The 25780-nt window shown below is 45.2% G+C and overlaps 1 protein-coding gene across 1 annotated transcript in view; it reads left to right on the forward strand.

Moving 5' to 3' along the window:
* The window catches only part of fer1l6 (fer-1 like family member 6), a 232082-nt gene that overhangs the window by 14753 nt on the left and 191549 nt on the right, over positions 1-25780 (forward strand). Inside the window, exons 4-8 of the mRNA XM_070879557.1 lie at positions 11180-11234; positions 11337-11468; positions 16893-16955; positions 19730-19808; positions 22549-22708. Of these exons, the coding sequence (XP_070735658.1) occupies positions 11180-11234; positions 11337-11468; positions 16893-16955; positions 19730-19808; positions 22549-22708 (489 nt within the window). The remainder of the gene's footprint in view (positions 1-11179; positions 11235-11336; positions 11469-16892; positions 16956-19729; positions 19809-22548; positions 22709-25780) is intronic.

Raw genomic sequence — 25780 nt, forward strand, 5'->3', positions numbered from 1 at the left:
GATTATTGCATTACCTTTGTTACAAGCTCCTACTATTTCTTGATTAATATTCTGTCCAACGGTATAGCTACTGTTAGGGGGCCTATATACTACTCCCACCAGTGTTTTCTGCCCCTTATTATCCCTTCATCTGACACCACGGCAAAATAACACTACACTTAAAATGTAATTCATTGGCTGTGAAGCACTTTGAGACCTCCTCCGGACATGAAAGGCGCGATATAGATGCATATTGTTTTTTGTGGGGGCAGGATGCTCAGTCATATGTGTTACCATGCATAATGGATGTCCAGGATTCCTGAACAATTGGAATCATACAGTAAAACCCTACTGTGTGTGTATTCAGGACATTTCTTGATTTTTGTTTAGCCTTTTTTATTTGCTGCCACTTAGGAGTCAAGTTTCGGCCTGAGTTGCTCCTATTTTTTTGGAGCAACTGGTTTAGAATGGAGTATCTTAGAAATTGCAATTCTCGGCATTTAGTTTGCTCCAGTTCTAGTCAGTTAGAACAGTTTCATTTTGGAACAGATTTTCTTTTCAAAAGGGGGTGTGTCCGGCCACTTACGCCTGTTTTGAAAGTTTCGTTAGTGAAAACTTACTCCAAACTAACTTAGAATGGAGTAAGTGTAGATTTTTATATGCTCAGAAAAACCTTGCCTACACTTTACAAATCAGGCGTAGGTTACAAATCAGGCGTAGGGAACGAGGTGGGGGGGGGGGGTGAGGGGTGGGGGGGAAGGGAAGTAATTAAATTCTACAAGCATTCAACAGTCTTACTTATACAAATAAAGAGCCATCCTGAATAAAAAATTATAAACAAAGCAAAGATGAAATATTGAATATTCCTACCTGTGTGAAGTAGCAGCAGCCTTCAAGCTGTGGTGCTTCAGACAGGCCTTCCTTCCATGTAGGAGACAGGGGCGGCGTCAGTGGCTCAACGGCAGCCGAAGACACAGCAAGCAGCCTTCGAGCTGCGAGGGAAGCTGAGGCCATTCGGCCAGGGACAGGGAGAGGCAGCCAGATAGCCAATTTGAAACTTAAATTTGCAGAATGGGTGCTGCATTGTCAACACCACGGATTATGCAATGGTTCGCCAGCAATTCACTGCATAGGAGAGAATTGATTAGAGCTCACCGCACCAGGAACATCATAGCCCGTAGGCTGATGGGCAGGAGACCTTACCCACGTTGGCAATATCGAGCCAGGCACTCGTACCTGGACATGAGCGAGGCTGATTGTGTCAAAAGGCTGCGTTTCCACAGAGAAGTTGTCGTTGAGATCCGTGATATGCTGAGAGCAGATTTGCAGCCCAGAAGCAGAACGCCAACTGCCTTGTCTGTTGAAGTGAAGGTAACAGCTGCACTTGCCTTCTATGCCTCGGGATCATTTCAGGCTACAAGTGGAGATGTGTGCGCCATCTCTCAATGTTCAATACATGCCTGCGTTTACCAGGTCACGGCTGCACTGTATGTGCGGAGGAATGACTTCATCAATTTCCCAATGACCGCACAAGCGATCCATGAGAGGGCTGTGGGCTTCTTCAGGTTTGCCGGCTTCCCAAAGGTACAGGGCTGCATTGATTGTACCCACATAGCCTTGTGAGCACCTGTGGAGGATTCCAAACAGTACAGGAATAGAAAAGGTTTCCACTCCATCAATGTGCAGCTCGTGTGTGACGACAAGCAGAGCATCATTCGATGCGAGATACCCTGGCAACACCCATGATGCGTTCATCCTACGCGACAGCGTTATATCCGACATGTTTGAGCAGCAGCCAGAAGGGCAGAGCTGGCTACTGGGAGACAAAGGGTACGGCCTGACCACCTGGCTCATGACGCCCCTACGTTTGACACGGACAGAAGCTGACTGTCAATACAACATGGCGCAAATTATTGAGAAGACCATTAGCATATTGAAACAGCATTTCTGATGCCTGGACCATTCCGGAGGACACTTGCAATACTCTCTTCAGATTGTCGGTCACTTCACTGTTGTGTACTGCATGCTCCATAACTTAGCCATCATGAGGCAGCAGGAGCTGGTAGTGGAACCAGAAGATCCACATGAGGGTCCAGTGCCTGATGATAGTATTACGGAAGAGCAGGATGTGGATGATGACGACGATCAGGAAAGCATGCAAGTGCCTGATGCCGGAGCACGAGGTCGGAGGAGGGCCGTCCATTGTGCTCCTTTAACGATTGCTTGAGCCCTGCGTCAGCAGCTGATCCGTGAACGCTTCAATTACTGATGCCTGAGGGCTCAGCGACCACTGTTGCACATAGACATGTTTATTCTTTGCAGTTGTTCCTACGTTGTGTTGTGTTAATGGAAGATGAATCAGTTTTAATTAAAAAATATTTTATTGAAAAGTTAACGTCACTGTATTAAAATATTTGTTGTATCAAACTTTACTTTTTAATATGACTCTTGAAGATCACTTAAAAACTTTAAGATCACTTATAAACTTGTAAAGTTACAAAAGTTACAAAACAATTTCAATGTGAAAAATCTTACACTCTGAAGATCTCTTAAACTTCAAGATCACTTTTTAGATGCAAAATTAAATAAGTTACAAAATATGAGAGCATTTACACTATAAGATCACGTAAAAACCCTAAGATCACTTATAAGTTGTAAATTTACAAAAGTTAGAAAACAGTTTCAAATTGAAAAATCTTACACTCTCAAGATCACTTAAACTTCAGGATCACTTTTAGGTGCAAAATTAAATAAGATACAAAACGAGAGAGCATTTACACCATAAGATCTCTTAAAAACCCTAAGGTCACTTATAAGTTGTAAAATTTCAAAAGTTACAAAACAATTTCAATGTGAAAAATCTTACACTCTTAGGATCACCTAGACTTCAGGATCACTTTTTAGGTGCAAAATTAAATAAGATACAAAATGTGAGAGCATTTACACTATAAGATCACTTAAAAACCCTGAGATCAATTATAAGTTGTAAAGTTACAAAACTTACAAAACAATTTCAATTTGAAAAATGCTGCTACAGCTACAAGAACAAAAGCAGCAAAGAAAGGCAGCAGCCATCTCTCATCCACATCTCAGTGAACGTTCACTTCTTCATGGGGTGTCATTTGATTGGCTGGGCTGTGTGCCCTTATTGCAGCAGCTACCTCAACCAGGCCCTCCCTGACGGCCTGTGCCGACACTTGCATGCCCTCCCTGACGGCCTGTGCCGTCGATTGCACTCCCTCGGACATTCCCTCCCTAAGTTCCCGTGTCATTACTGCTATTTCTCCCGTCAGGACTGTCACCTCTTCACCCACTGCACTGATGCTACCGATGAGTGATCGGGTAAGCTCATTGGTCTCCATACCCAATGCCACAACCTGAGCCGCATCTGTTGCACGCTGCATCTCAGGAGAGCGTGTCTCCAATCTCCTTCTCCTCTGCCTGGGTCTGCCTTGTGGCACCACTACACTGGGAGGCGTGGGCATGGACGGTGGGATGCTCTGTGTTCCAGACGGCAGTATTAGAGAGAGAGGCGCGGGCTGGGACGGTGGGACGCTCGGTGTTGCAGATGGCAGTACTAGAGAGAGAGGCGTTGCCAGGGACGGTGGGGCGCTCGGTGTTGCAGACGGCAGTACTAGAGAGAGAGGTGTGGGCTGGAACGGTGGGGCGCTTGGTGTTGCAGACGGCAGTACTAGAGAGAGAGGCTCGGGCTGGGACGGTGGGGCGCTTGGTATTCCAGACGACAGCACTCGAGTGCGAGCCGTGGGCTCGGTTGGTGGGTGAATGGGTGTAAACTGCTCCATTATATCACCAGCACCACTGGGACCCGCAACGTCGGAATCAAAACCATGGAAGGGGGAACCAGAATCTATGCGAGTGGGAGGCGCAGGCTCGGACGGTGGTGCACTTGCTGTAAACTGCTGCATTACACCAGCAGCACCACTGGGATCTGCAACATCGGAATCAAAACCATGGAAGGTGGAACCAGAACCTATGCAAGGGGTTGAAACTCTGATGCCCCTTAATGGGGGCTCATAAACATTAATTTGGAAGCTCTCCCCGTAGACATTTCAGTCATCGCCGCCATCATCCAGTCTGGATCGTCCGCATCTGGTTGTACTGGTTCTTGTTCTGTACCCTCAGGATCCTCAGGGTTGGCAGCATCATCATCATCATCATTGTTCAGCCATGAGCTCATTGAATGGCGGTGCAGGCTCGAAGGGCTGAATGGCCTACTCCTGCACCTATTTTCTATGTTTCTATCATCATCATGTTCTGCAAAATACATAAGAACAGTCAAATGTTTAACAGCAAAGGAGGGGGCAGGATGGGTGGCATGAGTACTCTCACACATAGCAGGCCAGGCAGCAGGTTGATTTGAAGGGCCATGATGCATTTTCAGGACTTACCCTCTTCATTGTGTGCGGGCCCAGCTTGTGCTGTACTAATTGCTTTTCTCCATGTACGACTCATCATAGCAGTGACCCTCTGTTCCAAGGGTGTCAGTGGATGCAGATTGGGCACGCCTCCTCCTGTTCGCGTTGCTTCCCTTTTGTTGTGAGCCAATTTCTTCTGCAAAGAGTAAAATATAACTTTTTACAGAGTGCGTCTTTCTGCAGGGTGGGACATACAGATAGTCACGTTACAATTACGATTACATTAAAAATTGAAAATATTACTTACACTAATTACTTGACCAAGGTTGTGCCATTTCTTTTTACACTGGCTTCCAGATCTCATGGTATGCACCACTGCGCAGTAATCTTCTGCAACTTGGTTCCAGCGTTTCTTCATTTCTTTAGGTGGCACTTTTATGCGACCTCTGTTGCTGGTATCTAGCTCCTGCCATCTCTGCTCAATTACATTGACTAATATCTCCACTTCCTCATGCAAGAAATTCTTTGTTCTTGGTGGACGTTGTTCCATTGCTGTATTGAATTGACACTCTGATTTTTCAAAACATACAGGCCTTATTTTGCATGCACCTATGCAGCACTTGTTCTGGAAGTTTAGCAGTGAAAAGCAGCACTCACTGATTTCAGCAGGTGATTTATTCAACCGTGCTGCTAAAAGCACTCCTTCAGACACAAAAAAAATCACCAAATTTCAATCCCAAGCCTTTCCAGAGATCCACGAGACAAACCAGCACTTTTCTTTAAGTTCCTTTAAAAATGGCCGAGTGCCAATGTTTCTGGGCTACTGCACATGCGTGCGCTCTCCAACGCGCACGCGCCGGGCTGCCGGCATGACGTTGCCTCATTTAACTTAGCCCCCCCCCCCTCCACTTGCAGAATCGGCGCGACTCTGTGGCTCTGCCCCTCACTGCTGTGTGCGCGCCGCGCCGAGCTCCCAGGGACCTGCAAGGAACCGGCGAATTAAGATGTATTTTTCTGTTGCGCTTTTGGGCACGAAAAATGGGTGTCCAGGTTGGGGCTGCGCCGTTCCAGGCGTGGCCCGAAACTTGACCCCTTAGTTTCTGAGGAGTACTTGTAACAACTGCTCCGTTGTTTCTTTTCTCCCCTGAAGCTCCATTACTGCCATCAATGGACTTCCCAATGGGAATCCTTTTCTGGGAGGAGTTAGTGGAAGACCAATAGAGGGATGCCAGGCAGGTGTGGCGGATTCAGATATGTTTTGTGTCTATATCCTCGAACCTTCACACGCATATCGACAAGAAGAAGTGCATATTTCTCGCTTTGGCAAAAGCTCCATTCCCAAAGAAAGCTGACAGCAATCCAAATGACACAAATATAATATGTAAATGAATGACAAACTATACTGATAGAAGGTTTTTGGAAACACCCCAAATGCAGTGGGGGTGAAATTGGTCGTTTGCGGTAATGCACAGCAGCCAATGTCAAATCAGTGGCCCGTTTTACCCCCCCCGATATCAGTGGCCCGTTTTACCCCCCCCGATATCAGTGGCCCGTTTTACCCCCCCCCCGATATCAATGGCCCATTTTACACCCCCCGATATCAATGGCCCATTTTACCCCCCCCCCCGATATCAATGGCCCATTTTACACCCCCCGATATCAATGGCCCATTTTACCCCCCCCCCGATATCAATGGCCCGTTTTACCCCCCCCCGATATCAATGGCCCGTTTTACCCCCCCCCGATATCAATGGCCAGTTTTACCCCCCCCGATATCAATGGCCCGTTTTACCCCCCCGATATCAATGGCCCGTTTTACCCCCCCCGATATCAATGGCCCGTTTTACCCCCCCGATATCAATGGCCCGTTTTACCCCCCCGATATCAATGGCCCATTTTACCCCCCCGATATCAGTGGCCCATTTTACCCCCCCCCGATATCAATGGCCCATTTTACCCACCCCCCCCCGATATCAATGGCCAGTTTTACCCCCCCCCCGATATCAATGGCCCGTTTTACCCCCCCCCCGATATCAATGGCCAGTTTTACCCCCCCCCGATATCAATGGCCAGTTTTACCCCCCCCCCGATATCAATGGCCCGTTTTACCCCTCCCGATATCAATGGCCCATTTTACCCACCCCCCAATATCAATGGCCCGTTTTACCCACCCCCCAATATCAATGGCCCATTTTACCCACCCCCCGATATCAATGGCCCGTTTTACCCCTCCCGATATCAATGGCCCATTTTACCCACCCCCCAATATCAATGGCCCATTTTACCCACCCCCCGATATCAATGGTCCGTTTTACCCCCCCCCCGATATCAATGGCCCATTTTACCCCCCCCCCCGATATCAATGGCCCATTTTACCCCCCCCCCGATATCAATGGCCCATTTTACCCCCCCCCGATATCAATGGCCCATTTTACCCCCCCCGATATCAATGGCCTGTTTTAACCCCCGATATCAATGGCCCGTTTTACCCCCCCGATATCAATGGCCCGTTTTACCCCCCCCCGATATCAACGGCCCATTTTACCCACCCCCCCGATATCAATGGCCTGTTCCCTTCCCCCCGCTATCAATGGCCTGTTCCCCCCCTCCCCCGATATCAGTGGCCTGTTCCCCCCCCCATATCAGTGGCCTGTTTTACGCCCCCCCCCGATTATGAAACAGAAGATCGGGCTGGAGGTGACAGGGGCTGCCGATTGGTTATCGCCTGTGTTGCACCCCCGCCGAAGACTAATCTCGCCCCGATTATGTCTTGCTTTCAGTGGTACTGTGTGAAAGGTGATCAACAGCCAAGCCCAACTAGATTGGGCACATCTGCCAAGGTGCTCCCAATAGCTGGGGATCTAGATCAGTGGTGGAACGTTGAAGGTAATTGCCAAAAGAACCAGAGGCGAGAGGAGGAGAATTTGTTTTATCCGAAATCGTTGTGATCTTGAATGCACTCTCTGAAAGAATGATGGTAACAGATTCAATAGTAACTTTCAAAAGGGAACTGGATAAATACTTGAAGGAGAAAAAATTGCAGGGCTCTGGGGAAAGAGCAGGGGTGCGGAACTAATTGGATAGCTCTTTGAAAGAGCCGGCACTGGCACGATGGGTCATGAGAACATAAGAAATAGGAGCAGAAGTAGGCCATTTGGCCCCTCGAGCTTGCTCTGCCATTCAATAAGATCATGGCTGATCTGATCTTGGCCTCAACTCCACTTCCCCGCCCGCTCCCCATAACCCTTGACTCCCTTATCATTCAAAAATCTGTCTATCGCCACCTTAAATATATTCAATGATCCAGACCCAGTGCCAATTGGCCTTTCTGTGCTGCATGTTTCTATGATTCCACATTTGCAGCCATTGGTGCATCTACCTGGCACGGACTCTGGATCAGTAGAGAACCAACTACATAGCTTGTACCATCTACCCCAAGGATCCGTTCCGCTAACATGCACCACAGAGTTGTCACTGCTGGAGACTGCGTGGGCCAGCTGCATTGTCCAACTCGCCTTGACCTCCTTCCAGAAATGTTACAATGCTGACTTAATGAATGGTGATGTGGCATAGGGTCACCTTCCTCACAACCACCCTTTGCAGCATCGTCTCCAGTTAGGAAGCCATCAAGCAGGAGGTTGGGTGCTGAGCAGCCTGATCACTTGCCTGCAGACTCATGTCTGCATGCTAGGTTTCCTTTCTCTTCATTTTTGCCTGTCACGTCTCAGCTCTCTGCGCAGCTGCAGCTGCAGCTAAGCCTGCCGGGCTGAAATATCTTTCAAACCTTTTCTAAGGCTACAAGGGCTCCTCTTGTCTCCTATTCTGAAACTACCCTTTAATTGTTTATATCTGGTTATGTTTCCTCAACACCACCATTTTCTACTCCCTACAAAACTCCAAATCTGCACCTGATCCATGTGTTATTATGATAATGAGCTGACCTCATTAAATTGCTTGCAAAGCAGAGCACTTCACTTTGGGTGAGCTTTGCATCAAGGAGTAAACTATCCCCCATCAGAAAATCTACTCTTTGGTGTCCAGTCGCCATTTTCTGTGTGTACTTTGGTACCATGAGCTTAAGATCCTGCATTCACAATAAATTAAACTACCTGCCACACTAATTAAAATAAAAATGTACTTGGTACATTTATTGCTGCCATAAATTTTTGCTACCTACTCATTTTTGTAACGTTTAGTTAAACAAGTACTTAATGCCTGGCAAATTGATACCATTAGTAGATTGAGATCATTACTTGCTGAGACTGACAGGGTTTGGTAAACTCGCAAACCTTTGAACCACATTTCCTTGCGATAATTGTTTCCCTACTTTGAGCAATTGCTTCTAATACTCAAATGCATATTTATCAAATGTATTTCCTTACTTTGCATCTAGAGGTTGTTATTTTTCCTTGCCATTTGACTGTAGGGGTGTCCTCCCTGTAAGGGGTCACCTATTGACAGACTCCTGATTGAGCATTTCTGTAAAGTCCTTACTCTACAGCATGAAACCACACGAGGCACATTCTGGGGACAAGGTCACTCTGTGACCTTAACCCTTTATTCACAGGACTCCAAAGACGATGACCCTGCGTGGGACCTCCCTTTTTATACCTGTGTGATCAGGTAAGGAGTGTCTTCCACAAGTTCACCCATTGTGGTCAAGGTGTGCATCTAGGTTGAGTGTATACAGTAATACAGTGGTGTTACATTGTGGTTACATACATGACATCACCTACCCCCCCCCCCCAAAATCTTATTGGGATCAGTCTTTAGTCTTTCAGGTGGTCTGCGCTCCCTCGTGGAGCGCCGCAGTTAGGGCTCTGGTTGTTGGACACTGACGTGAGTGTCTGTCACCTGTGGTGATTCCGGCCTGTCCGGGCTGACCGCAGGGACTATGCATTCTTCTGATTGCTCTTGTTGCTTGTTCACTAGCGGTGTTGTGAGCTCCATCTCATGGTCTTCTTCAGGTTCCTCCGTGTCGATGCTGAACCTTTTTTTTACTTGGTCCAGATGCTTATGGCATATCTGACCATTTTTGAGTTTTACCACGATGACCCTATTCCCCTCTTTGTCAATTACAGTGCCCTTAAGGCATTTGGGCCCCATGGCGTGATTGAGGACGAATACAGGATCATTTATTTCTATACATCTCCCCCTCGAATTACGTTCATGGTACTCGTTTTGTGACTTGCGCTTGCCCTCAACTATGTCGGTCAGGACTGGGTGAATGAGGGACAACCGAGTTTTGAGTGTCCGTTTCATTAGTAGCTCTGCGGGCGGGACCCCTGTGAGTGAGTGTGGTCGGGATCTATAGGCCAGCAGGAGACGCGATAGGCGGCATTATAGGGAGGGTCCTTGAATCCTGAGCATACCTTGCTTAATGATTTGGAGCGCACGTTCCGCCTGGCCATTGGAGGCCGGCTTGAACGGTGCAGTCCTGATGTGGTTGATGCCATTGCCCGACATATAACTCTCGGAATTCGTAGCTTGTGAAACATGGGCCATTATCACTAACCAGGATGTCCGGCAAGCCATGGGTTGCAAAGCTCACATGTAGGCTTTCCACGGTGGTGGATGATGCGCATGAAATCAGAATGATGCACTCGATCCATTTCGAGTACACATCTACCACAATAAAGAACATCTTTTCCATGAACGGGCCCACGTACTCAACATGAATGCATAACCATGGCCTGGTGGGCCAGGGCCACGGGCTGAGCGGGGCCATCCTGGGGGCATTACCCAGCTGGGTACACGTCGTGCACCTGCGAACACAGTGTTCCAGGTCTGAATCAATTCCAGGCCACCAAGCATGTGACCGGGCAATAGCCTTCATCAGCACAATACTTGGGTGCTCGCTGTGGAGTTCCCTGATGAATGCCTCCCTGCCCTTCTGGGGCATAACTACCCGGCTGCCCCATAGTAGGCAGTCGGCTTGGATGGAGAGCTCATCCATCCGTCTGTGGAACGGTCTGACCTCCTCAGGGCATGCTCCGTGTGCGGGCGCCCAATCCCCAGTCAGGACACATTTCTTAATCAGGGATAGGAGTGGATCTCTGTTTGTCCAGATTTTGATCTGGCGGGCTGTGATGGGGGAGCCTGCGCTGTCAAAGGCATCGACAGCCATGACCATCTCAGCGCTTTGCTCTGCTGCCTCCTCAGTGGTGGCTAGTAGAAGCCTGCTGAGCATGTCAGTGCAATTTTCAGTGCTGGGCCGATGTCGGATGGAGTAGTCATAAGCAGCCAGCGTGAGAGCCCATCGCTGTATGCGAGCTGATGCGTTGGCATTGATAGCCTTGCTGTCTGACAACCGGGATGTTAATGGCTTGTGGTCTGTCTCTAATTCAAACTTCCTACCAAAGAGGTACATATGCATTTTTTTTACACCATAGACACATGCAAGAGCTTCCTTCCCATATCCCCGTTCTGCTTGAGAGAGCGACTTGGAGGCATAAGCCACAGGTTGTGGTCAAGATGTGCATCTAGGTTGAGTGTATACAGTAATACAGTGGTGTTACACTGTGGTTACATACATGACAATTTCCTCAGCCCATTCAAAATAGGACCCCTTTATCACTTACACATGTTTCATGTTCCCAATGTGCATTCTCTTCTGTATGATGTGAGGAGTGGAAAAAGGAAGAGCTTAACAATGCTAGCTGATTTTAAACCAGGAAGAGCACAGAACTATATTCCTCCCAATAACTGTTTTCTGATATGAGCAGACTGTTAGTAGTTATTGATTTGAGTATTTTATTAACTTTACAAAACTGATGCAAAAATATGGATATAATCACATTTCTTTAACAAAATATTTTGAACAGATCAAAACCAATCTTCAAAATACAACCCACTGAAAGCAAGTCTCAACACTACCAGGTAAGAGGACAAATTGACTGATTCCAGTAGTTTTTCAATGATTGTTTGACGCATACAACTTGAAAACTGTTCACCAAAACTCTTGTTTCCTGTGTCTGACAGATTGCCATTACGATCACTGAAGCACGGCAGCTGGTTGGAGAAAATATTGACCCGACAGTAATAATTGAAGTCGGGGATGAAAAAAAGCAAACAACAGTGAAAGAGGCGACGAACGCCCCTTTTTACAATGAGGTAAAAGTATTGAATCCCTCTCGTCAATAAGACACGTCTGTTGTGAACAAATAATGGTGGTTTAGCATGTTGAGGGTAAGATAGTTTACAGCCAGTCACAGGCGGTCCCTCGAACAAGGATGACTTGCTTCCACGAGAGTTCACAGATGTTTCAATGAAGAACCCCATGTTCCAGTCCTGAACCCCAGTTGATGGGGTGGAAGATGCCTGTGCATGGATTTTTTTAACGTGTGGTGACCGTTGCACATCAGCCACCACATGGGCTTGACAGAGCTAGACCCTTATCCAGTGGCAAGGATTAACCAGGATGATTGGAGACCTGCTCTGCTGCACGAACCTAGTGCGCACACATATCGTAGTGTTTTGAATGGCTTTCAAGGTTCAAATAGCAATTCAGAAAACATCCCGAATAAAAAAAACATATGGGTGAATTTTCCCCAGGAGCAGCTACGGGCAACTGGCTGGATGCCCGTTAGTGATGTTAAGTCGGCTATACATGCCGACTGACGTCACACTCTGATATTTGCATCTCCAGGCCAGCGCTGCACCATAACCCCCACCAAAATGGCAGCCGCTGAGTCCCATTCCAGAGAAGGCCGTTTGAGTGGTGGGGTATAGAGGGTGCGGAATTCCTAAAATGCATTCAGGAGAACTTTTTTAGCCAACAAGGGAGGGGGCAGGTCTGGACTTAGTGTTATGGAATGAAGTTGGGCAAGTGGAAGCCGTATCAGTGGGAGCGCATTTTGGTGCTAGTGACCATAATTCAGTTAGATTTAAGGTAGTTATGGAAAAGGACAAGGATAAACCAGGAATAAAAGTTCTAAATGGGGAAAAGCAAATTTTGCTAAGCTTAGATGGGATTTAGCCATAGTCGAATGGAAACAGCTACTTGAAGGTGAATCAGTGTCAGAGCAGTAGGACCAACAAATCTAGAGCCCCATTGGATGTCTAGGGACATACAGGGTAGGATAAAGAAAAAAAGGGAGGCTTATGTCTTATACCGAGGGCTAAATACTGCAGAATCTTTAGAGGAGTATAGAAAGTGCAGGGGTGCAATTAAGAAGGATATTAGGAAAGCAAAGAGAGAGCATGAAAAATTCTTGGCAAGTAAAATCAATGAAAATCCAAAGATGTTTTATAAATATATTAGAGTAAGAGGATAACTAAAGAAAGGATAAGGCCTATTAGAGATCATAAGGGTAATCTGTGTGTGGAGATGGGAGACGTCGGTAGGGTTCTTAATGACTACTTTGTGTCCGTTTTCACAAAGGAGAGGGGCGAAGCAGACATTGCTATCAGGGAAGGAAATATTAGATGAAATAAACAGCGAGAGAGGAAGTATTAAGGAGTGTAGCAGCTTTGAAAGTGGATAAATCCCCAGGCCCGGATGAAATGTATCTCAGGCTGTTAAGTGAAGCAAAAGAGTAAACAGCAGAGGCCCTGACCATCATTTTCCAATCCTCTCTGGCATTAGGTGTGGTGCTGGAGGACTGGAGGACTGCAAATGTGGTACCTTTGTTTAAAAAGGGAGAAAGGGATAGACTGAGTAATTATAGGCCCGTCAGCCTAACCACGGTGCTGGGAAAAAGAATTCTGAGGGACAGGATCAATCTTCATTTAGAAAGGATTAATCAAGGATAGAAAAACAAAATACTGCAGATGCTGGAATAAAAACAGTAAATGCTGGAAATTTCAGCGGATCAGGCAGCATCTGTGGAGAGGAAGCAGAGTTAACGTTTGGGGCCAATGACCCTTCATCAGAACTGGAGAGTGTTCGAAAAGAACAGATTCTTAACAAGCACTGAAAGGGGGAGGGGAAGAAAGAACAAAAGGGAAGGTCTGTGATAGGTTAGAAGACAAGAGAGATTAGAGAGACAAAAGGGATGATGGCCCAAATTCAAGTGGTAATGCCAAGAGTTAGAAAAACATTAGTCAAGATAAGGTGTGAATGGTGGGATAACGACCAGCAAGACAAGGAGAGAAAAAAAAGAAAGAAACAGGCTCAGAGGGAGGAGGGGGGTGGGAAGGGAGCCAAAGATTGGCAGCGGTTACACTCTGAAATTTTTGAACTCGATGTTGAGCCCAGAGTAATCAAGGATAGTCAGCACGGATTTGTTAAGGGAAGGTTGTGACTAACAAACGTAATTGAATTTTTTGGGGAGGTAACAAGGAGGGTAGATGAGGGTAGTGTATTTGATGTAGTGTATATGGATTTTAGCAAGGCTTTCGATAAAGTTCCACATGGCAGAATGGTTGCCAAATTAAAAGTCCATGGGATCAAGCGCAAAGTGGCAAGTTGGATCCAAAATTGGCTCAAAGGCAGGAGACAGAGGATAAAGGTTGATGGGTGTTTTTGTGACTGGAAGGCGGTTTCCAGTGGGATTCCACAGGGCTCAATACTAGGTCCCTTGCTTGTTGTGGTATACATCAGTGATCTAGACTTGAATATAGCGGGTATGATTAAGAAGTTTGCAGATGATACTAAAATCGTCTGTGTGGTTGATAATGAAGAAGGCGGCTGTAGACTGTAGGAACATAAGAACATAATAAGAACATAAGAAATAGGAACAGGAGTAGGCCATACGGCCCCTCGAGCCTGCTCCGCCATTCAATAAGATCATGGCTGATCTGATCATGGACTCAGCTCCACTTCCTCACCCGCTCCCCATAACCCCTTATCTCCATATTGTTTAAGAAACTGTCTATTTCTGTCTTAAATTTATTCAATGTCCCAGCTTCCATAGCTCTCTGAGGCAGCGAATTCCACAGATTTACAACCCTCTGAGAGAAGAAATTTCTCCTCATCACTGTTTTAAATGGGCGGCCCCTTATTCTAAGATCATGCCCTCTAGTTATAGTCTCCTCCATCAGTGGAAACATCCTCTCTGCATCCACCTTGTCAAGCCCCCTCATAATCTTATACGGTTCGATATCAGGAAGATATCAATAAACTGGTCAGGTGGGCAGAACAGTGGCAAATGAATTCAATCTGGAGAAGTATGAGAGAATGCATTTGGGGAGGGCTAACAAGGAAAGGGAATACACATTAAATGTTAGGACACTGGAAAGTGTAAAGGAACAAAAGGACCTTGGAGTTGTAGGTTCACAGATCCCTGAAGGTAGCACGCCAGATAGATAAGATGTTTAAGAAGGCATACGGAATGCTTGCCTTTATTAGCCGCGGCATAGAATACAAGAGCAGGGGGGTTACGCTTGAACTATATAAAACACTAGTTAGGCGAGAGTACTGCGTGCAGTCCTGGTCACCACATTATTGGAAAAATGCACTAGAGAGGATACAGAGGAGATTTACGAGGATGTTGCCGGGAGTAGAGAATCTTAGCTATGAGCAAAGATTGGAGAGGCTGCGTTTGTTTCCTTGGAACAGAGAAGGATGAGCGGAGACCTTATTGAGATGTATAAAATTATGATGGGCCTAGATAAAGTGGATAGAAAGGACCTATTTCCCTTTACTGAGGGGGAAAAAACCAGGGGGCATAGATTTAAAGTAATTGGTAGAAGGTTTAGAGGGGATTTGAGGGAAATTTCTTCATGCAGAGAGTTGTGAGGGATTGGAACTCACTGCCTGAAAGGGTGGTAGAGGTAGAAACCCTCACCACATTTAAAAAGTACTTGGATGTGCACTTGAAGTGCCGTAACCTACAGGGCTACGGACCTAGAGCTGGAAAGTGGGATTAGGCTGGATAGCTCTTGGTCGGCCGGCACAGACACGATGGGCTGAAATGGCCTCCTTCCGTGCTGTAACTTTCTATGATTCTATGATTCTGGTCCCATCAGAAGGCCTGGTCTGTATAGAGGAAACTGAGCATCAGGGCAGTATGCCAAACTCGGGACCGCGCAAGATCAGGTTGTCCGGTCGGTTACTAGTTGGGGCCCCGATCTGCGGGTGGGAGGGAGGCGGAAGGGAGAACTATAGTGGCAGTGGCCCTTGCTGGGTTTGTGCAATCTGGAGGAGCACTACTGCCCTCTTCTCAACTCCACAAATGTCAAGAACAATTTGTCTTTCTGGGTCCTCATCTGTCCAGCTTCCAGCTGATAGCAGGTGGAGTTTGCATGGCCCATGCTCCACCGAGTTAAACCTAAAAATGGCACTGGGTTTACACTGATGTTATCGGACCCTGATTTAAATATTGCAGTCCGCTAGGGTGCCCTCTTCAGTCAGCCATTTAGGCCGTTTACTCGAAGGGACGGCAGCAACAGGACGGTAAGTTCTTGCACTCCATTTTTGTATCACTCCCATTCTGTTTCCAGTGGATGGGAGGCCTGAAAATTCAGCCCAGAAATTACTGAGTGAAGATCAGTTCTTCTCCCATAGGGATGGATGGAAGATTCCATGGAGCAGCTATCTGGACATTCCTGCATACCAGAGTAATAGAGTGACATAGTCGGAGGACTGGAAGTTGGTTATCCGGCCTGTTCCACCCCCTGCAACACCCCCTCCCCCACACCTCCCCCCCTGTGGAATGGGAAGATGAAACTATTCTGCAACAAATTACCTTTTTAGAATTGGGAATAGTAAAAGGACAATAGCAAAATACATATAATCTCAGCTGCATTCTCTGATAAGTGAAATGGAAGATTAAAGGTGATGGCAGTTGTGATATTGATTTCCATTTTATTTTGTAGAGAAGCTATAAAACTCGCAAAATATAAATTGGTTGTGTGTAGAAGTAAATATAAATTGATATTCCAACTTTCCCACATTACAACAGTGACTACACTCCAAAAAGTACTTCATTGGCTATAAAGTGCTTTGAGACGTCTGGTGGTTATGAAAGACACTATATAAATCCAAGTCTTTCTTTTCTTTCTTTTCCTCAGCTGTTTATTGTTGTTATAACTTATTAAAACATATGTTCCCTGTATCTTTGTTTCTGAAAGAATGCAGAAACTTCCACTGCTAATTGAACATTTTGCATCTGTGCTCATGTCTTTCACACACATCCTAAAGGTCAGTCATAATAAACAGTTTGTTTATTGATGAGGATATTTAGACAGCAGCAATGTCAAATAGTATTTAGCTTTTTAAAAAATCACTGAGGTTACACCTAAATGTGTGGCATTATTAGTTACCTTTTACTTGAATTATATTCCCAGTATAATTACCCAGAACTCTCAAAGAAAGCAGCCTGTTTAAACAACTTAGCAATTGCTTTGCCATATAGCTAGTAAAGCAAAGAGCTTTTGGTTACATTTCTATAGAAAGCAAGTCCACGTTTATAACCTAAGAACAATCAAGGGAGAAAAGGTCAATTGGCCCATCAAAGCTCCTTTCTCTGATGCCCTACTTGTTCAGGTTAATACACAGCTGCGCCTGTTATCTCTTTGTTGGTGTTGCCCTGAACAATCAAACTGCATAAAATAGTTACCGTGATTAATTACTTATTCATTCTATCTTTGCAGTACTTTGTGTTTGATTACTTTGGTCCAGCAGAGATATTGTTCGACAGAATCATTAATCTTTCAGTAAGTAATCGTATTATGATACACAACTTTAAATTACATTTTGTAAATGATCAGATAAAGATGATATAAAGTTTTACCCGTCCAGTGTACTATAACTGAATTGTATTACAATTTAGGAAAGGAGAAGTTGGTTTGAAAAAAGTTTATCGTCCAAAAGTAGAAATGTTGTCACCGTGATTTAAACAAACAGGGATAATATAAAATGGCAGCCCTTTACATCACGCTCGATTGTTATTTCCATTGACTACAATGAGTGATGTAAAACACTCTTTAGAAAGAGTGATCAAACATCGCGCCACCACGCCTATGCCGCGAATACGCAGTCTCCAGAGAATGCAACTACGACACCAGCAAAGACATGCTGATCCAGGCCGATTTGAACAACCTACCACCAACCCGTCTCAAATCTAGAAGGACATATTGGACCATCGCCGAAGACCTTCAGTAATCCCCCCTCAGCCTTGATGACCAATGGCAAAATGCTTGGAAGAACTGCGACATACAGAATGGATTCCTTATAGAGGATCCCACAGTACAACCTGTAGGATCAAACCTTCGTCGCAAAGAGTGGACAACCATCAACTGCCTCAGAACCGGTTATGGTAGATGCTGCCAACTTCTCCATAGGTGGAAGATCAAGGAATTCCCATTATGCGATTGTGGAGCTCGTAATCAGACCCTGGAGCACATCATTGAGCACCGCCCTCAGAGTAAATCCGCAGGCAGCCTACAAGATATCCATGATGTTACATGGGAAGCTCTGGCCTGGATATCCACCTTGGATATTGATGTTTGATTTGCTTTGCTACTACCATATGATAGAAGAAGAAGAAGAAGAAGAGTGATGTAAAATGGGCTGCCGATTAGCTATCACCCGTTTTACAATATCGCACAAAATCAAGACCTTACCCCATAGAATCTAGGGCAGGAGAAAAACTCCTTTGTGAACTATGCATAATAGAACAGGTTTGATGATTATGCAGTGCACAGAGGAAATGTCTCCCTGGGTTTTTACATTCTTTAAAGAACTATTAATCATTTCTGCTGCTATAGATTTTATCTAAGTGTTGTGTAGATTGGGATTGGTAGAGGAAACTTTCTGGCTAGATACTTGACAAATACAGTGCTAGATAGGAAGACTGTACAATGCTCAGGCCACACACAATCGCTTTTTATTGCAGTTAAAAAGAAAAAAGAAGCCCTTCTGTAACTCTATAGGAAGAGATGGTGCTTTACAAAAGTAAAATACTGCAGATGCTGGAATCTGAAATAAAAACACAAAATGCTGGAAATCTCAGCGGGTCAGGCAGCATCAGTGGAGAGAAAAACAGAGTTAACGTTTCGGGTCGACGACCCTTCGTCAGAACTGCCGAAAGTTCAAAAAGAGCACATTCTTAAACACTGAAAGGGGGAGGGGAAGAAAGAACAAAAGAGAAGGTCTGTGATTGTGCAGAAGGCAGGAGAGATTAGAGAGGCAAAAGAGATGATGGGCCAAATTGAAATGATAATGACAGAAGGTAGAAAAAGGTTAGTCTGGATATGGTGTGAATGGCGTAGTAATGACCAGCTGCCATTATAGACAAAGAGGAAAAAAAAGAGAGCTTCGGTACTTCATCAAGTGGCCATTCTTCCTGTGTAGACCTGGGTAGGGAATGTCAGGAGAATACTCAGCTATGGGAGTTATTGCAGCTTGATCTAACTGTTGACACATGCCCACTGTTGGTCTGAATTGTGAATAATGATCAGAAGTGGGAAATCTAGCTGATCTTTAGCATACGAATATCAAAACCAATTGTGGTGCCCCTACTGCAAATTCGGACAAGATCTGCTAACTCACCACAGACCAAGGACTGAACTGGAAACTTCTTGGTCTTAGTGGCTCCGATTCTAACTGCTCCCCCCCCCACCGCCCGCCCCCACACAACTGGTGGAAATTAGCCTGGGGGTGGGCGGCTGGGTGCCAGTGACAATTAGATTAGTCACTTAACCCCACCCCCCCTTTAAATATGCAGATCGGGTCCAATGATGGCATTCCCATAAGGCAAACCTGTTGGGAGCCTGGATATTTTAGGTGTCCTTGTAGGTCAGGAGTAGCAAGAGTGCTCCTCCAGGCCTCACAAAGAAGCTTTGGGCCTCTCTTGCCCCGGCCCTACCCCCTCCCATAGTCATCCTGATTGCGGCTAGAAAATGCCCCCAGATCCCCACCAGCTGGGCCTTCCTGCCGCCAAACTCCCACTCTTGCCCACTAGCCAGGCAGTGGATCTGGTCAGGCTCGGTGGGACATCGGGAACATTTATTCAAATAAGGCCCCACCTTTATGATCATCCAGTCCTCCAGGTCCCCGGACTCCCCGGGTTCGACTCCCACTTGTGGCTCATGCGCACCGCACCCGCCCCCTTTACAACCGGGGCCTGTGGTTCAGCATCATACCATACAGTGCATTTAATAATAAAAGGATTATTTTTAAGTAGTAATAGCAACATCATAACTATAGAAACAAACTGTTATTTAATGAAATAGGGACATATTAAGGAAGTCATATAATGAATTCCATTCATGAAAATTTATCTCACTTTTTTGAGAAAAAGGGGCCAAGTTCCAAACTGAAAGTTTACCTTTATTACAAGAGTAAGGAACTACCAGCAGATGAACTGATCAAAGTTTGGGAATGCCCTATTTTTATCCATCTTAACATTTCACTATGAAATGCCGAGCTTTTCAGTAAACCATTTCGCTCATTTGCTATTTTTCTAAACGCTGATGTAATTGTGCAGGTCTTGCATTCCAAACTGATCCGTGGAACGCTGATTGGAGATTTTAAACTGGATGTGGGAACAGTTTACAATGAACCAGGTACATTCAATTGTTGTTAATTCGAAGCTATATGGAGGTTTTCCTGGTCTCCTCCTGGGCACACTGGATCGCATGGGCGCACTGAATATTGGAAAGCTGGACGTGTCGGAGTGCACACCTGGTGGAAATGGGATGTTGTGTTCGGACTCGCCCGATATTCCGACGTTCACGGTGCCGGTCAATCCAGTGCCAGACACAGGAAACTCTGCCCTTGCATTTTGTACAGAATTTAAGTTACTAGCAAGTTTCTCCTTAACATATATCATTATTTTGGATTTTATGAAAGAATTTTGATGTGCAGCATTTGAAATAAGAAATTATAAATGATATAGTTGTGAATGTGCATCGTTTGTGAAAGAGAGTCTAACTCATATTGCCAATGTAAATCCTTCCATTGCAATACTCAGATTTAATTCTGAATATTTTCTTGCGTATTTCTCTAAACTGCTGTGATCTAAGTTCTCAATATAATTCCTTGTGCACCTTCTGTGTTATTCTTCTGTCTTAACAAGCTGTTTGTTTCCTACAAAGATGCTGAATTTTGTGCTGTCATGGAAGAATTTGCCCCCTGCGTCTACCCAGTTCAGGATGATGGTTTAATTCCTGAGATGTGACTAATTTCACTGGGCTGGGCTTTATTGAGGAACTCACAGTGATATCTATCCAGCTTACCGAGTAGACCTCTTGAAAGAGAAAAAAGAAAAACTTGCATTTGTATGTAGCCTCTCGCAAACAAATCCAAAGTGCTTCACGCGCAGTGAGATTTGGCTTTGCTGTGATTGTTACATTGGCAAACATGACAGCGGTTAGATGAAGGGCTGTATTTTCCTCTGCTGTATTACCTGAAATTAGGCGGTACAGTGGGGTAAAATGAAGGAAAATCAGAAGAGGCCCATCACCACATCCCCATCTTTGCCATCGTCAACTTGAATTTGCCTCTCTCCTTCCCGCAGGAAAGTAATCAGCCTGAGTCTGCCTGTAAGTGAGAGAGAGGCAGGGCATGCAGCCCTGTCCAATGTTCCTCTCTACTGTCACTACCAACCCCAGGGAACACCACGAGAGAGAAGGCATTACGAGGGTGGAATGCACACTTTTTTCCTCCTCCCCACCCCCATTTAGAGGGAGAGGCTTCTTAACCTCTTCCCAGCCAATTGGTTCACTGAGATCCTTTACTGAAATTTAAAAGTTAATCTTTGGATCTCTTCTGCCCCTATACTTATTGGAGTTTAAAAGAATGAGAGGGCATCTTATTGAAACATGTAAGATACTGAGGGGGCTTAACAAGGTAGATGCAGAAAGGTGTTTCCACTAATGGGCAAATCTAGAACTAGGGGGCATAGTTTAAGAATAAGGGGTCGCCCATTTAGAACTGAGACGAGGAGGAATTTCTTCTCTGCGGGTTATAAATCTGTGGAATTCTCTGCCCCAGAGAGCTGTGGAGGCTGGATCATTGAATAAATTTAAGGTGGAGATAGACAGATTTTTGAATGATAAGGGAGTGAAGGATTATGGGGAGCGGGCAGGGGAGTGGAGCTGAACCCAGGTCAAATCAGCCATGATTGTATTAAATGGCGGAGCAGGCTCGAGGGGCCAAATGGCCTACCCCTGCTCCTATTTCTTATGTTCTTATGTACCTATGATTTCCTCTTCTTCTGTTGCAGGGAATGTCTAAGGTATCCATCTGTTGAATTTTGCTTCCTGGCAGCAGCAGGCTCCCTCTCGGTGGCAGAGATGCCACTGGATGACCACCCTGTATAGATTACCAGCCCCGATCCAGGAAAATGGGTAGGGGGTCAGGGTGGTGGGTGGAAGTCCTGCCTGACCTTACCCCGGTGGCGAAACTGTCCGCGGGGAAAATTCAGCCCAAATTATTAATTGATTTGATTTTGTTGATGTTGGTTAACGGGGGGATGTTGCCATGGGGCATCAGGAGAACTCCCTGTTCTTTTTTTGAAATGGGCAAAGGATCACTGGCCTAATTATAAAGTGTTGCAACCCACCAAGGCAAGAATCATCAGTGGTGAAAATACATTGAAAACTGAGTCAGTTCGTTAAATGTTATGTTCCCTTGGTTCGGGAACAGTGCATGGCCCTGGGGGGAATGAAATAGGTTAGAAACAAAGAGTAAAAATAATGGTGATGAATAAGTAACTGACTTTACTGCAGCCTACTGATAAACAAGTTATCTCATACCTGTGACCTGCACTCAAAATTCTCTAATGCCTATTTCAGAGCTCAGGTGGTTGTGTGGTGCTGGGTGTGGTGAGGGTGTTTGAGATAATAAAGATTGAGTAAGACACAGATGGAATCATTTACTGCACCAGACCTATGAGGCCATGGAACCATCAAACAATCTGCTTATGAATCATAAAGTTGTCTTGCAAAGTTTATTTTCAGCTCTCAATTGGCTTCATTTAGTAGTTTACATTTTTTCAAAAGCTTTAACTCATAATTGTAATGTTGCAAAGAGCATAATGGCACTTTGAAGGCTTTTTTGCTCAGAAAGGTAAAGGGAAGAGGTTTTTCCAGAGTTACCAATAAACCTGGAGCTGTTTGTTTATGTGCTATCCATGGTCTTGACCAACAACCTTATTCTAATTGCCCCCGTGACCTGCTAGAGTGCTGCAGTAATTGCAGCAATACAACAAACATGCAGTTCTGACTGTGCTTATTCATAATTTAAAAAAAATGAATGAAAATGAGCAAACTGAATTCACTTTTTTTCTTGCCTTTGCTTCAGGCCATCAGTTCATTCACAAGTGGGCACCTCTTACTGACCCCAGTGATATCATGACAGGGGTGAAAGGTTACCTTAAATGTGACATTTCTGTTACTGGGAAAGGAGATAGCATGCGACCTCCTCAGAAAACCAGTGAAGGTGCTGTGGAAGACATTGAAAAGTACGGCTTTCATTCCTTTTGAGCAAATCGAACAAAAACAAAGTTGTAATTAAAAAAACCTGAAAATGCCGGAAATGTTCAGCAGGTCAGGCAGCATCTGTGGAGAGAGTATTAGAGTTAATGTTTCAGGTCGGTGGCCTTTTGTCAGAACTGGAAGAAGCTGCATGTACGGAGCAAAGGAACGAGGGGAGGGGAAGGGAGGGGAGAACAAAAGGAAAGGTCTCTGATAAGGTGAAGGCAGGAGAGATTAAATGACAAAAGGGGCAAGGCAAAGGAGGGGTGGTAATGGGACAAGAAAAGAAATCAAAGATGCGTCCAGAGGAGCTATAAATGGCAGCAGCAGAATATTGAAGGGGAGGGAATCATTGAAAACCTGGGAAAGCGGAGAAGGTTGCTGTGTCCCGGGAATGTGGCAGAAGAAAGGCAGGTGGAGTGCAGGAGTGCAGACCATCCTGCTGGCTGTGTACCAATAGGGGATCCCCACACAAAGTACCAGCCTACACCTCCTCCTCTCCCAGTGGCCCTGCTGCAGCCATCCTCCATTACCGGCACCTGCTTTTCCACAGAATGAACAAAGTTGTGTTCAACTTCAAATCCTTATGCAATTAAAAAGAAAGAAAAAAACTGCAGAAAATCTGAAATTTATAAAGCCCCCCAGATAAAGCTGGCAATACATAGCAGGGCAGGCAGCATCTGTAAACAGGAAAAGATGGCTTAGGGCTAAAAATTAATCTTTTGGTGATAGCGGTATTTTTTTTGCATTTTTTGCCAGAAATACCGCTAATCACTCCGCTATTTTTTTAAAGGCCTGAAATTGGCTAAAAAATGCGCCCAGCGGTAAAAATCGGCATTGCATGAGGATTCACGGCGGAAACCGCGGTCCTTGCCATCTTTAGTCCGAGGCTAAAAGACAGGCCCTGGGAGGGGGGAAAACACAAAAAAATTGCAAAAAACAAAAAATAAAAAATCACAAAACATTCACAAGACATTTATCTAGCGAATCGCTGAAAAAGAATTAAACAATAAAAAATTTAGCTTACCTTTTTTGCAAGTCTTCATATGTACTGCTGTTTTTGGGGCTGCAACGCAGGCTTTTCTTGGGCGTTTTTTCTCACCCAGAATACGGGTGCGCCAAACAGCCAATTTAAAGCGATAGCTCTTTTTTTTGTCTTGCACGCTGGCGGTCCGCTTTTCAGCGATATTTCAAAACTGCTGGCGCAAGACTTTGGCCAATTTAGCTGATCATCATTTTACGTCAAAAACGGCAAAATAACGCCGAAAAAACAGGTACAAGGCTGGCCAATTTCCAGCCCTTAGAGTTTTATCCATTGTCCCCTTGTTAAAACAGTCCTGCTGAAGTGTACATCTGAAATGTTAACTTACTGTTTTGTATTCAGGTGTTTATAGATCTTTTGTGCATTTCCAGAATTTTCTATTTAAACCTATGTGCTCTTGGATTATAAAGTAACATTTTATTCATGGTGACTTTTTAATAGGTAAAATGTGAGACTTTTCAATGTAAGCATAAAACGTGTCCTTACTATTTATTCGTGTGAACATTTACATAGAAACATAGAAATATAGAAAATAGGTGCAGGAGTAGACCATTCGGCCTTTGAGCCTGCACTACCATTCAATAAGATCATTCACCTCAGTACCCCTTTGCTGCTTTCTCTCCATATCCCTTGATCCCTTTAAAAGTCAGGGCCATATCTAACTCCCTCTTGAATATATCTAACGAACTGGCATCAACAACTCTCTGCGGTAGAGAATTCCACAGGTTAACAACTCTCTGAGTGAAGAGGTTTCGCCTCATCTCGGTCCTAAATGGCTTACTCCTTATCCTTAGACTGTGACCCCTGGTTCTGGACTTCCCCAACATCGGGAACATTCTTCCTGCATCTAACCTGTCCAGTCCCGTCAGAATTTTATATGTTTCTATGAGATCCCCTCTCATCCTTCTAAACTCCAGTGAATACAGGCCCAGTCGATCCAGTTTCTCCTCATATGTCAGTCCTGCCATCCCAGGAATCAGTCTGGTGAACCTTCGCTGCATTCCCTCAATAGCAAGAACGTCCTTCCTCAGATTAGGAGACCAAAACTGAACACAATATTCCAGGTTGGGCCTCACCTAGGCCCTGTACAACTGTAGTAAGACCTCCCAGCTCCTATACTCAAATCCCTTAGGTATGAAGGCCAACATGCCATTTGCCTTCTTCACCGCCTGCTGTACATGCATGCCAACTTTCAATGACTGATGTAACATGACAGCCAGGTCTCGTTGCACCTCCCCTTTTGCCAATCTGCCGCCATTCAGATAATATTCTGCCTTCATGTTTTTGCCACCAAAGTGGATAACCTCACATTTATCCACATTATACTGCATCTGCCATGCATTTGCCCACTCACCTAACCTGTCCAAGTCACCTTGCAGCCTCTTAGCATCCTCCTCACAGCTCACACTGCCACCCAGCTTAGTGTCATCTGCAAACTTGGAGATATTACACTCAATTCCTTCATCTAAATCATTGATGTGTATTGTAAAGAGCTCGGGTCCCAGCACTGAGCCCTGCGGCACCCCACTAGTCACTGCCTGCCATTCTGAGAAGGACCCATTTATCCTGACTCTCTGCTTCCTGTCTGCCAACCAGTTCTCTATCCACATCAAGACATTACCCCCAATACCATGTGCATTAATTTTGCACACTAATCTCTTGTGTGGGTCCTTGCCAAAAACCTTTTGAAAGTCCAAATACATCACATCCACTGGTTCTCCTTTGTCCACTCTACTAGTTACATCCTCAACTGCTGTACCTTTATTGCACGTATCGCTAATTTCTTGTTTGATGCTGCCCCCAACCTCACTACTATTGTTTGGTGGTCTGTACACAACTTCCACTAGCGTTTTCTGCCCTTTGGCATTCCGCAGCTCTACCCATACAGATTCCACATCATCCAAGCTAATGTCCTTCCTTACTATTGCGTTAATTTCCTCTTTAACCAGTCTATCCTTCCTGAATGTTGAATACCCCTGGATATTGAGTTTCCAGCCTTGGTCACCCTGGAGCCATG

This window comes from Pristiophorus japonicus, chromosome 1, assembly GCF_044704955.1.
Source record: "Pristiophorus japonicus isolate sPriJap1 chromosome 1, sPriJap1.hap1, whole genome shotgun sequence".
Taxonomy (NCBI): Eukaryota; Metazoa; Chordata; class Chondrichthyes; family Pristiophoridae; genus Pristiophorus; species Pristiophorus japonicus.